Below are 13,804 nucleotides of genomic sequence, written 5' to 3'. Positions count from 1 at the left end.
TTTCGAAAATACTGGCAGTCATCCAGGCATTTTTGCTAAAGTCATACGCAAAAGGCATAGTACCCATATTCACATGGTGGAAGCACCGCGGCGATTTAAACTTGCCAATACAAAGTGGCTTCAGTTTGTGATTTCCAGTTTGGTTCACACAAAAAAGTACAGTCACTCTGTCTTTCATTTGTTTAAATCCTTGTTTACGCTGTTCGTCATTCTTACAGGCCAGAGTGGTTTTCGGTAGCATTTTGAAACACAGTCCGGTCTCATCGCAGTTATAAACCTGTTCTGCGGTATAGCCACCATCTTCAGTTATCTTCTGAAGCTGGTCAGGGTACGAGCATGCAGCTTCATCGTCAGCTGACCGTATCTCTCCTGATATAGCGGTTTTCCTTATTCCATGTCGCCTTTTAAAGCGATCTAGCCATCCACTACTTGCCGCGAAGGAGGTTGAAGCATTGCCGTGAAGTTGGCTATGAAACTTTTTGGCTTGCATTTGCAGATGGGGTCCAGACAGAGGCATGCCTTCGGATCTTTCTTGGATAAACCACTGAAAAACAGCTTTATCTAACTAGCTGTCTTCAGGTTCACGCAAACGATTACGCTTCAGTCCATCGTCTGTTTCTATGGATTTAACTGCATCACGAAGTTTCTCCTCCTCCTTTTTCCATCCGCGAACTGTAGACTCATTCAGTCCAAGGTCTCTAGCCACTTTGGTTTGCGTGACTCCAGATTTTATTCTGTCAAGCGCAGCAATTTTTTCTTGAACAGTAAACCTCTTACGTTTGGTTGAAGTTTCCGCCATTTCTACCTGCCAGGGGTCTTCAGTATGCCTTTTCCTAGTGTTGAAAACCTGAGGCTTTTAACAACTGATCTGGAGGGCTTAAGTACAGTACCTGAGTACAGTATGTATAGTATTTTACTAGCTCTCAGACAGGACAGTGTGTTGTAGGATAACAATGACAGAGATAACCATGAGCAGAGGGGGTCAGAGGTTTGTTTAGGTGTCCCTTTATTACAATGTTTTATTCTATTTTACATACTTTTTGTTGTATTATATATGTTATCACTTCATTTGTGTTGCTTATTATTCAATTTTTAATCATTTTAATAAACTTTAATGTCATGTTTATGTTGAACATTTAGTGCGTCTCCATGGTTACTGGTGTCAAATGACCCCGCGGGGTCACGTTGCCATGCCGTGACGTCACATGACCCCGCTGGGTCATTACACGCCGGAACCGCAGGGGGAACAGGCAGCCCGCCGCACACACGGCGTATGCGCGCGGCGCGCACCGACGGCCACAGCGCGCACACACGGCCCTCAGCCTTCACCGAGTGCAGCGACTGCACAGAGCGCCCACAGAACACCGTGGGAACACCGTGTTTGAGAAGGGGCTTACAGTGATTAGGGAGGGGGGTTACTGGTTGAGCAAGGAGGGGTGTTACTGTTTGAGCAGGGGGGGTATTTTTAGCAGGAGGGTACTGTGAGCAGGGGGGGGTACTGTAAGCAGGGGTGGGGGTACTTTGTGAGCAGGTGTGTACTTTGAGCAAGGGGGGGCTGTGAGCAGGGGGGGATGTTTTGTCCCAATTTATGCCCACCCCAAAAAAAAATAATTTAAAAAAACGGGAGCTACGTGAAAACCGCGTTATAACCGATTTCGCGTTATAACGGGTCGCGCTATAACGGGGTTTAGCTGTATATATATATATATATATATATATATATATATATATATATATATATATATATATCGCGCATTAACGTATGCATTGGGTCCAGAGAATGTATGTATGTAAAGCAAAAGTCTCCCCGCTAGCGCACATTTTCGGTACAGGTAGGGAGCCGGTATTGCTGTTTAGGACGTGCTGACAGGCGCATGCGTGAGCTGCCGTTTGCCTATTGGGCAATATGTCCTTACTCGCGAGTGCTCTTAAAGTGAGTGTCCTTAAACCTGTGTGTGTGTGTGTATTAATATATGTATATGTACATATAATATATATACACATGCATTTGCGTGTATATGTGTGTATATATACACACGCGTGCGTGCGTGCGTATATAGTGTATATATGTGTGTGTGTATATATATGTGTATATATATATGTGTGTGTGTGTGTGTGTGTGTGTGTGTGTGTGTGTGTGTGTGTGTGTATATATATATATATATATATATATATATATATATATATATATATATACACACACACACATATATATATATATATATATATGTATATGTGTGTATGTATATATATGTATATATATCTTATTATATATTTGTGAAAGCACTGTATGCCTGTCTGCATCTTCCTGTGTCCCTAGGGGAAATCTCATTGGTCCCTTGGGCCACCCGCCCCCACACCTCTCATTGGCCTGAGGCAGAGTGACGACACACACACACACACACTCACTCTATTGCTTGGCCTCACTCTCTGCCGTCAGTTGGACCGCAGCTCACCTTCCACACCCCCCCCCCTCCTCTCCCGGTGCCCCTCACTCTCTCCCCCCTCCCCACCTCACCCAAATCCCCACGCTCCGCAACATCCCCAGCCGCACCATCACCCTCACCGTGCGCCGCTCCCGGAGAGGGGAAGCGCGGCCCTCCTGCTCAGCAGCAAACTCCAGGCTCCTCCCCCCTCGCTCACAACGAGGAAAAGCGCGGCACGGCCCGGGCCTCCTGCACAAGGTTATTACAATCCGTGGGTTTAACATGTAGATCAGTTTTCACATGGTCCTCCTCCCTGATCAAAGTGTCCAAGAAATTGATTTGGGTCACATAGTCTATCGAGAGTTTGATGGAGGGCAAAGCTGATTTCAAAGCATCAGCGAATTCCATGAGAGACTCGTACCTGAGCCATACCAAAAGGGAATTGGAGTACTCAAAGACATCTTCAAATACATTAATAAATTTGACTGCATAGGTCAAAGCCACATGAGAACCCATGGCCATCATCTGAAAGCGTCTGCTCAAAAATAAATAAATCTGTGATAAAATGATATAGAGAAGGTCATGAACCAAAGAGCGTTCATCCACAGTCAAATGGGCTTGTGTCCATGATTTTCCTCACAGCTTGAATTCAATCAACACGAGGGATAGATGTATACAAGTTATAGACATCAAAGGAAACTAGGAGACATTCTGTTGATGGTAAAGTAATTGTAGGAATCTTGTTCAGAATGTCTGTGGTATCCTGTATGAATGATTTACCTTTCGATACCGATGGAGGTAGGAGACTGTCTTCCAACCATTGGCGATTTTTGTTCAGAGTCACATCCCACCACTATCGGTCGACCTGGTGGATTGTTGAGGATTTTTGAAAGGCAATACTGTAGATGACCTGAGTGATGGGATTGCTAGCCGTTAGAAAGTTAGTCATATTGTTATCAATTAGTCCGTCTTCAATTGCCTTCCGTATACTCACCGAGATCAACACTTTTATCCCGGGAAGGGAATCACTTTTTGATAGGCATATAATTTGTAGGGACTGAAAATTGCTGGAGTATTTAATTTTCGTATTTGTCCCTATCATAACACCCAGAGCACCACCTGTAGCTGGTTTTTATGTTGTATCCCTCTCTTGACTGTGTGTTAATAGTTAGCCTTTCGTGTGTAGATAAATTGTGGTTCTGGTGTTTATTTCCTCTCTCCCATTTTTAAAGAAGTCAACCTCCTTACTGACAAGTCTAATGGAAGGGCTCAACAATATGATTCATTAATGGGAGGCATAAAGAGGCTCTTGGTTTTGAGACCCATAATCAGGATCTGGCATCATTCAAGAGTATAACTGCATCGTCATCAGTTAAAGTTTCTAAGCCACTTTTAACAGGAATGATCACATTAGTCTCTGTAGAAAAAAAGGCTTTAAGTCTTAAATTACAAAAAAATCTGAACACATTTTGGTCAAGGTCGAAGAAGTCTATTCCCTGAGTTGGTACAAAAGAGATTCCTTTATTCTGGGACGAAACGTCAATAGGTGTCAACTGCCTCAGTGAGATATTTACCACAAGATTCTCTACAAGTTTATCTTGCGCCTTCATCTTGCATGTACCCTGTTGTGTCGTTGGACCATTCCTTGATCGAAACCTCCTGCCCCTCTCCATGTCTTTCTATAATGCCGCCGTGCTGTATTTGGCTGGTATCTAAAAAATAAGAGCTAGAGGCGGAATCACTGACTGAGGAAATTTCCCAATTACAAGATCTGTTTGAGCGCTGAGTACCCTGGGGTCTTGATTCCCTGTTGTTATGCAGTCTCTCTTTGTCTCCAGGTATAAACAAACCATGTGTATTGTCCTCCGAATCCCTGGTCAAAAGGAACACTCTGAGTCCCCTCACCAGGGTAGCAATTCTATTAGAGTCTAACTCATAACAAAAGTTATCGGGGATGCCACCCGTTTGTGAAGATTCCTGTTAAAAGGACAAGGCTATACAAAATGTACTAGTATAAATATATAGCCAAAAGAAAAAAATACTCAGTACTGTGGGAGCAAGACTACAATGATGGTAAAAAAAATGTGTATAGAGAAAGGAGACGGCACACCTTCTATTACTACAATATATAATTAAACAAATATGTTGCATAGGACCACCCACATACCACCATAAAGGCCAGTTGATGAGGGTAAAAAGAATCATTAGTGAACCTCAGACGCTGCCTACGAGACAATAATATGGAAGATCGATGTTGTCGAAGAGGTTATCCCGTTGAATTGTTAAGTCAACAAAGGTTGGAATTGGATGTATGTATGAAATGAGAAGCACCCACTTAGGTACAAAAAGATTGTCGGCTTTAATAATGAACTTCAGACAGGTGCCCACTTACATGATGTTAAAAATATTCTCACATATAGTGTAAAATGCACAAACGGGTGAATTATCAGACCTTCTGTCAGGGCCAGTGAAAAGCCGTCCAATGGAAGAACCGAGTCCACAGAGGTTCTGTGATTAGTATTGTCAACGTAATATTTGCAGACATTGTACAAATCCAATAATGTCAAAAACCTGTTGCTCAGGTTCCTGGAGATTCCGTTTGCTGGGTGTGGGTTCCAGGCGGTCCCAGCATGCCCTGCGTTCAGCAGGCCTGGGGAACCGTTCCAACCAGCGTCCTTACTGTTTGGGGCAAGTCTCTCTTCTAGCAGATTGCTGGCTGCCTTTTAAACCACTGCGTATGCAGGAGTTCAGCCTGATGCCTCTGCAGATTGCCTCTCCAGTGCATTAAACCTTTTGCTCTCTGGAAAGCCTAAATAAAGCAACCTCCTGCTAACAGACAGGATTCTTGACTCTGTCACTATACATATACATATACTGTACATATACGTGACTGTGTGTGTTATTAGTAGAACTTTTTGTACCAAAATAATTAATATGACTAGCTCACATGTCTTCTCCTGAAGAAGCATAGCTATGCACGAAACGGATTGAGGGGATGCCATGAGTTAAATTCTTTGACCAAAGTATTTTAAGCTTGTAAATGCCATGATATCCTCTCTTTTGCAATTCCTAACACTACTATACCTGTAAAAAAAAGTTCTCCTAACCTCTCTAATGGGGAGGGGGGAGAACTGTTTTAATAGACTGTGTAAGTACAGTGGTGAGAATTAGCCCACCAAAGCAAGTAAGAAATAGAAAATTAGAGTCAGAGGTGCAGGGAACCCAAAAGGATCTCTGAGTCTATTCATAACAGTGACACAAAAAATGGGAGGGAACCCGCACACTCTTAGAAAGAGATGCTGCAAAATAGGTAATTCAAAACGGATATTTTGACTCAAATATAAATATAAAGACACCATACCAAGTGAATCTATACAAACTGTGAGCTCTCAATAATGGCAAAGGCTATGAAATCATAACCATGAAAGCAAAAATACTTAACTTGTGCGCACACAAGTTGGCTGCAAGACAAAACAGCAAGGTTAAAATAGAACAAAATGGTAACAAGTGGTGGATCACACTGGGGGAGGCAAGTCAATAAAAGAAGACAAAAAACTGGGGTAGACAAAAAGGGGAGGTGGATGAGTGATGGAAAACATACCCAAATACAAGGGAAATAAAAAAAAGGGGGCAACGTTTCGGGAGAAACCCGTCTTCAGGCCCGTTCCTGTCGGCTCTAATCCACTGCAGTACAGCGACTCCCTCAGGATTGCCTGTGTGATACGTCACAAAAAGGCCCTAGTATTAACATATAGCTTATTCAGCAAATATCAGAGTTAGCAGCAAAGAACACCCTGTTGAGGAAAAGAGTTGGCAGCCTGTGAGTTGGACAGGCTGCAGTTTGGACAGATTCATTTCCTGAACAGACCTGCCATTTAAAAGTGGGATAAAACCAGGGAGAATTGGTTACAAACCTCCCCAAAATTTTACCAATTGAAAACGACAAACACAGACAACCCTGTAAGATCAGAACCTAAACCCATCTCACCATATATATTTGTGTCAAAAGGAGTGCTACTGGGATTGTAACCTCATATATATTGTGTAACAAAAATCCCCAAATACCCCAAATGCTACATCCAATATGACAAATTATACTGTTACTGTATATTAGGCCATGATTATAGTGAATGCAGAGCAATGAAGGGTCACATAGTGCGCCGCAACGGAGCGTCAGACAGCAGAGGAGACAACTGAAATTGATTTTGCAGCGTGACGGCTGCGTCACGTGAGTATTTCAGCCAATGAGGCCGAACCATTCATGTGATATCACAGCCACGCCTCCCGATCACCTTCAGCCTAGTTTGTTTTGCGCGCTATGCGCCCGTAACGTCAAGCGTTCGGTTGCGCTGGCACTATAATTGCAGCCTTAGATGTAGAACTGGGGCTTTTGAACCTTTGAAACAACAAGGCCCCACGAATCTTTACTTAATTGTAAGTGACTTTGTTACTTTTTGTTCCATTGTGAAATTAAATACTGAAATGGTTATTTTGCTTTCTCCTTGTCTACGTGCTGTTTATATCGAAGACTTTTTTTTTTAACATTTGTGTCAGTGCTCCAGCTACCAGTTACAAGTAGAGTCTCTAATGAAACCACTAAAGTGTGATGTTGACCTTCACATTGTACCTCTCTGCTTTTTCTGCATAAATGGGCACTTTCGTGGTAAATGCTAGGGACCTATTGCCAACCTTACAAGCATTGGGTTTATTTATATATTGCCCTGTAATTCTTTTTTTTGTTTTTTTAATGCCCTTTTACATTTCCACTATGCATTTTTTTCAATGTTTACTGAATGCAAAGAACATTTCCAATGCTATCACTATTATGTCATTGTATATATATTGTGTATGTCGGTGTCTGTGCTGCGTGTTTATTTTTTGTTTCACCTTTTTCGACAGGAGAGATGACTTCAGAAGCCACAGTGGCAGATATCCTTGACAAAGGTTCTGGTGCAGTCATATTGTTGGATGGTAAGTGTTACAATATCTTCATTCTTGTCAGTGCTGCATAGTCTTTCTAATGTTTGGCAGTGACTCCCCCCTCCAACATGGAAATGGTTAATGATCTCTACAGTGTACAATGGAAGTACAGAAGCAAGCTAAGCTTTTCTTTCATTGGAAACTTGTTCGCTTTATTAAAGTACACATCTTCACACAATTTGCTTTCACGTTTTCTGTTTCATACAAATCTCTGTCAAAAGCATTTCACACCAAGGCAATTTGCAGCTAGAATAACTAAAGAGGTGAAGAAACAATTCACATTTCTGAGTGAAGTGAAGGTCGTTTCAGACAGAAAAGAGGCCAGTGAAGGGAATGTACAGTATGAGGCGGAATGAAGAGAAGGCTGTGCACAGATTATTTGGAGGTAGATGTGACATCTTTGCAATGCCATTTCTGGTAAGCTCTTAAATCTGACAATTTGCAAAACCAAAAGTGCAGTGTGTGAGCTTCTGTATTATTGAAAAGAAAAGCACTCCATGCTCTAATGTGACACTAATGTTTTTATTAATCAATTAATTTGACATGCCTTTATATGCTTTTGTGAACCGATTCTTGTAGGAGTTCAATTTTCTTTTGCCCACTATGGATGTAAGGTTTCTAATTTGTGTTGTCATTCCTACATTTTAAGAAAGCAATCAGCCACTAGCTTAACTAATTCAGAGTTTTGCTGAAGGCTATGATAAAAAAAGAATTGTAAGATTTATAAGGAATTTATTCTCAGTGCTGCAGTGTTCTCTGTAACTAATTGTTGCACCCTATCGTAGCTTAAATTTAAAACCGCAGTACTACACGCCCCCCCCCCCTTTTAAAAAAAAAAACATATGTAAAGCATGTGACAATGTTTAATTCTACGTTCTTACCTAAGCTGTCAATCGTTTGTTGCTCCTGGTATAAATCTATAAAAATCCTGATTGTGTGCCTAACATAATGGCTACTTCAGTCATTGTAACTCAGCAGCTACAATGTATCCTTATATTACTAAGGTAACCTTACCTATTGTTACACTCTGCGGCTCAAACTGCTGGGAATATTGGCAGCAAATTATCTCAAACAGGAAAGTGTTGCAAAGATCTTGCACTTCTGGGGACGTGCTAAAGCCTGTTATAGAAATCAGTCTCAAGGGAAAGAAAGAAACAACCAATGTGTCCCACTGAGGCAGAGGTCCCCACATCAATTATGTCGAAACTCACAAAAATAGTCCAGAACATGAAACAAGGACAGTACAAAAGTTTGAATCCACTTTCTTACGTCCTCTACATGATTGCTTGTGGAGATGCGTTTCCTCAGCTCAGAGATATAGAAAGGAAGGAGAAAAAAAGCTAACACTATGTAATCCAATGTAATAAAAATATTAAAGACATAGCTCAAATGCACATTGCACTCACATTTCAGCAGTAAAAAAATTACATTTTTGAGTACAACCGACTTGGCGTGAGGGAGCTACTGTATGAGTTACTTTCTCACCACCAGGACAACTGGTGCATGTCTCCTCTTTGGCGTCCGGTGCTTTCTGAATCATGTGGTTTTCCCCTCTCGTCTCGCGATGATTGGTGTCAACGTCAAAGTCAACATCAAGTCGGTTGAGTCCTTACTCATGCGCAAAGGATTGTTCTACGCGTTTCGCTCTCGATTCAGGGGAATTGAGATTGACTGCTTCCCACTTTCCTTTTAACAATTAAAGTGACGATGCATGATTGGGAGGGGATAACATAAGGGATAGCTCAGAACTTGGGGCATCACTAGTCTTCCGGACCTAAGGAATGTACTATAAACCATCTTAATATGGCATATGATATACTTAAATACCATGAATGATGATAACACTTTATAAAAAAAATACATTGTAAAAATACATTAGAAAAAGCAACCCATCGCAATATCTAACTTGACAATACAGCGATTAATAGATTGAAGGGGGCAGATGGTGCTGAAAAAATTCTTATATGTGACAAATGTTACAATAATAATGGAAACATGTTGACAACCCTAAATCAAACTACAAGAGTTGGGAAGGTCATATATCTAGCAAGGCTAACTAGAAAGACTCCCATATGAGAACCAAATTTGATCCTAGCCAAACATAATAGAAACCCATAGGGAATATATATATATATATATATATATATATATATATATATAATCTCATATAATTCCATGTGGATATACTCATTACTAATACAACACACCACAACTTTATGCATTAGTAACAATCAACAAGAAAAAAATCAGATTAAACATGAAATTAAAGGAGGCTATGGCATACATAATATAATGACTCATATCTCATGTAAAAAAGCTAAATAGAAAACAAGGGGCCACATCGTAAACACCATTAATTGTAACAATAAATAGATCCCTGGAGGAATACTTATCCAACAACTAACATATTAAAAAAAGACAATCAAATCAATATCAATATTTAAACCGACAGGCTCCCTACATTTTAGGTCAAAAATCCATGAGGATTAGAGTTGCGAAATAGCTTTACTTATATTGCCACCGTCTTATATTAGGTTTTAATTTGTCTATGCCTAGAAACTTAATCCCTGCAGGATTTTGATTATGGACCAACTTGAAGAAAACACTGAACACGGCTGCCTAGAGGGGGGGACAGCCGGGTGTGTCCCGGGCTTGCTGGTGGGGGGGGGGGGGGCAGCCGGCGCTGCAAATTGCCGGTAGCAGCGCCGGCTGCCCCCCCCCCCCCAACCAGCGGACCCTACAGCGGGCCCGGCTTGACCCAAGATAAGTCTGTATTTTTATATGTCTTGGGGGTATTTTTATATGTCTTGGGGGTATTTTTATATGTATTGGGGGGCTTGGGGGTATTGTTATATGTATTGGGGGGATTGGGGGGATTGTTATATGTCCTGGGGGGCTTGGGTGAAGTGGGGTTTTTTTTTTTGCAGGGGGGGGGGGGGCCCTGTCAGAACTGTAGTGCTGGGCCCGGGGAAATCTGTCTGCGGCCCTGACTATGTGCCTCAAGTCCATTAAAGATATTGCGAATGTGTTCAACCATCCTTGTTTTTAATTTCATACTGTTTGATTTACATAATATTTATTGCAGGGAAAAATGAGCACTTGTTCAGTATTACATGAGATATGGTCCTCAATGTCATATTTTCTCCCATCAACATTTGATTCTAAAGATATTGTAAGGCGTTTTTTAATTATTTTAATTTTTTTACTATTTCTGAAATATGAGTGCAATGTGCCTTTTGTGCTATGTTTTTAATATTTTATTAAATTGGATTACATCATATTGGAGTTTTTCTCCTTCCCTTCTATACTGTTTCTCTGACCCGAGGAAACGTGTCTCCAGAAGCAATCCTATGGAGGATGTAAGAAAGTGGGTTCAAACATTTGTACTGTCCTTATTTCAGGATCTGGACTATTTTTGATGTGGGGACCTCTGCCTCCGTGGGACACATCGGTTGTTTCTTTCCCTTGTGCTTTAGGCACACTTTGAGACGTTGCTAGATCTCTCTCGGGGTGTGAGAGACCACTTTGGCTGCAGGGATTGTTAGTTTATCACCATATATAATTACTATTGTTGTGCACAGTTATTATCTTATTAATTGTGGTGATTTAGGTTGCGCTGTTCTATTTTTCTGTGTATAGAAATCAAAGGATGCTTTAAAACTCATTAAAAATGGCATTAATAATTGAATTAAAAAATGTTGCAAGTACTGTATTATCTAATAATACAGAACTGATATATATATAGAGATATATATATATATATATATATATATATATATATATATATAAAAAGGATTTCAGCTGTTTTGCTGCTTTAAGCTTCTGAGAGAATAATACTTGGAACATTTCAATTTAATTTCGCAGTTCTTACTATTTATATCATAAGGATTCATAACTTGCCCATGGTCTAGAATAGTAGCCAAGGCTGCATGTGGCCCCTTTACAGATTAACATGTAGCCCATTCAAGTTGTATTTTATTGATTAATAGTGTTTCCTTTGCATCGATAAATGTGGATTGCTGTGATATTATTAATAATAATATTTAATATTTATCTTTGAGACACATGCGGTTATTTTGTGATATGCGCAGGCTGTAACTGTTGCCCTCGTGTGATATAGGATTCACAAACTCGACCTGCAGTACTTGGAAAACTTTGAAAGACTTGTTTATTATTGTAGCTCTTTGTGGGGCATGTGTAACTGTAATTACATTTTCAGTAATATAGAGGTGGGCAGTATTGAAATTACTCATTGATTTACAGCATCTAAAAAATACCACTTGCGAACACATTCACAAGTCTGACAGGTCTGCAACCCTCCCTTTCCACATTATCTCTTAGCATACAATTCTTCAACTGCAGCTAGGGATTCTGGGAAACGACATGCACACAGTGTCACTTTTTGGTTCTTATCCATTTTAACATGGCTTGCCCTATTTCACAGCTTTTTCAACACAGTCTGGGTTAAAGGAATGCATAGCCAGTCAACCCAGTCACAGACAGCTGTCTGTACACTGTACCGTAAAGGGTTTTTGTCACTTCTTTACTCACCATTACTTATTTTGAGTCATTGATTTACAAAGCGTTCCTAATTTTTTTTGGGGGGGGGGGGTTGATTTTGTTCTAGTGCATACTTACAGCGGAAAGGACCTCATATGCTACAACCAGTTCTCTGTGTTTGTGGTTGGAGCTGGAGGATTTGGTGGAAAGCGGTCATCAACCAAAGCAAAGGTATATCTTTGTGTATTTGTATGGTTTGAACAAGTTTAAAGTAATGAAAATTAACATCAATAATTTTAATCTCAAAAGTCAGTTGCAACTGCAAATTAACACCAGATTAATTCAGCAATATCTTCATCGTATCTGAACTGGAGGTCACATGGAACACAGAGTGTTGCTGATGAATGTTCTGAGTGGGATAAGCCACATGTTCGTGTGATTTAAAAAAAGTGGTGGACTGCCCCTAATGTCTTAATGTAATCCTCATCTAATACCAACAGGCAGAACAGTAGCATGAGGTAAACAACTCTGCTGTATGATATTACTGTAAATTAGAGGACAGCAGCAACAGAAAATAAACATTTCAGGCTATGGGAAATTTTTATATTCTGTACTTTTATTTTCTCAGTAGAAGTGCAATGGTTTTAATTGTGAAGATCTGCTCTGACTCCTGTTTATCTTGAGAAGCATATGTGATTTATTTCAGTTTGTACACATGTCAAGCATTGAGTACACCCGTTATAGACAAAAAAACATAAAGGATCATTCTAGTAGCCACTATGTTGGATGCACACAAACAAATCACAATGATGTACTAATACAGGAGACCTGAGACATTACAGCATTTTCTAAATGGTTCTTAATTTCCTAAAACAGTTTTTTAAAATAGTTTTTGCTTAAAAAAATAGTATTGTAGGTATTTTAAAATGTTGTCCTCAACGTTCTGAGCCAATGTTTGAGGAAAATCCCTGAGCATCTCGCAACCACTCAGATAGTCCATTACAGCCTGCTGTGGACTATCTATCGGATTAACACAGCGGGGGTCCCTGCATTTTAATGGGACTCGCTCGGTGTGAAGCCTACTGGCTGCACCTATATGTAATAGACGCGCAGTAAGAGGGAGTCTGAATCAGTCACTCTACCTGCGCGCCTCTAACAGGGGACTGTGGGACTTTGATTTTAATAACATATTATTGAAGCAGGGGGTCTCTGGAGCTGAACTGCATTCATTTCAGGTCCGGGGTCCCCCTGCTTCTTGAGTTACAGGCCCCATTATGGGGTGCCGGTATTCCTCTGCTTTGTTTAAATCTCTCGATCACGTGGGCCATGACACGCGAGAATTTAACCATAGCTGCCAGGATGCCGTCACACCTTAACGGGGCCTGCAACTCAGGAAGCATGGGGTCCACGGACCTGAAATCACTGCGGTTCAACTCTGGAGACCCCTTGCTACAATAATATGTTGTTAAAATAAATAAAAGCCCTGTGATCCCCTGTTAGAGGCACGCAGGTAGAGTGACGGATTCAGTCTCTCTTACTGCGCTTCTATTACATACAGGTGCAGCCAGGTAGGCTTCATACCGCGCGAGTCCCATTTAAAATGCAGAGACCCCCGCTGTGTTTATCCGATGGGCCATTAGTCTGGTCGCTGCAATTTTCGCGGCTACGGATAGGATGCCTCACGGGGTCCGCGCAGCACGTGGCTCAGAACCCGCAGTTGCATCTGTAGTATGAAGCCAAAGGTAGAGCATTGTTTCTTTCTAGTCAAATGATGTGCAGTTTGTGTGAGTTGAAAATGTTGTACACAATTGAACTTCTTCACATAAATTAAAGGCGCTAAGCTGCTATTGTTAACATAATTTGAGAAATATCCAATAATTAATCAATATTATGTGTGA

General features: G+C 40.8%; 1 protein-coding gene across 1 annotated transcript in view; it reads left to right on the top strand.

Moving 5' to 3' along the window:
• The window catches only part of HSD17B4 (hydroxysteroid 17-beta dehydrogenase 4), a 155,279-nt gene that overhangs the window by 65,555 nt on the left and 75,920 nt on the right, over window positions 1-13,804 (top strand). The window contains exons 13-14 of the mRNA XM_075601069.1: window positions 7,326-7,397; window positions 12,034-12,137. Of these exons, the coding sequence (XP_075457184.1) occupies window positions 7,326-7,397; window positions 12,034-12,137 (176 nt within the window). The remainder of the gene's footprint in view (window positions 1-7,325; window positions 7,398-12,033; window positions 12,138-13,804) is intronic.

This window comes from Ascaphus truei, chromosome 1 (genome assembly GCF_040206685.1).
Source record: "Ascaphus truei isolate aAscTru1 chromosome 1, aAscTru1.hap1, whole genome shotgun sequence".
Taxonomy (NCBI): domain Eukaryota; kingdom Metazoa; phylum Chordata; class Amphibia; order Anura; family Ascaphidae; genus Ascaphus; species Ascaphus truei.
Note: the sequence above shows the minus strand (reverse complement) of the source record. Positions and strands in the feature narration are given on the sequence as shown.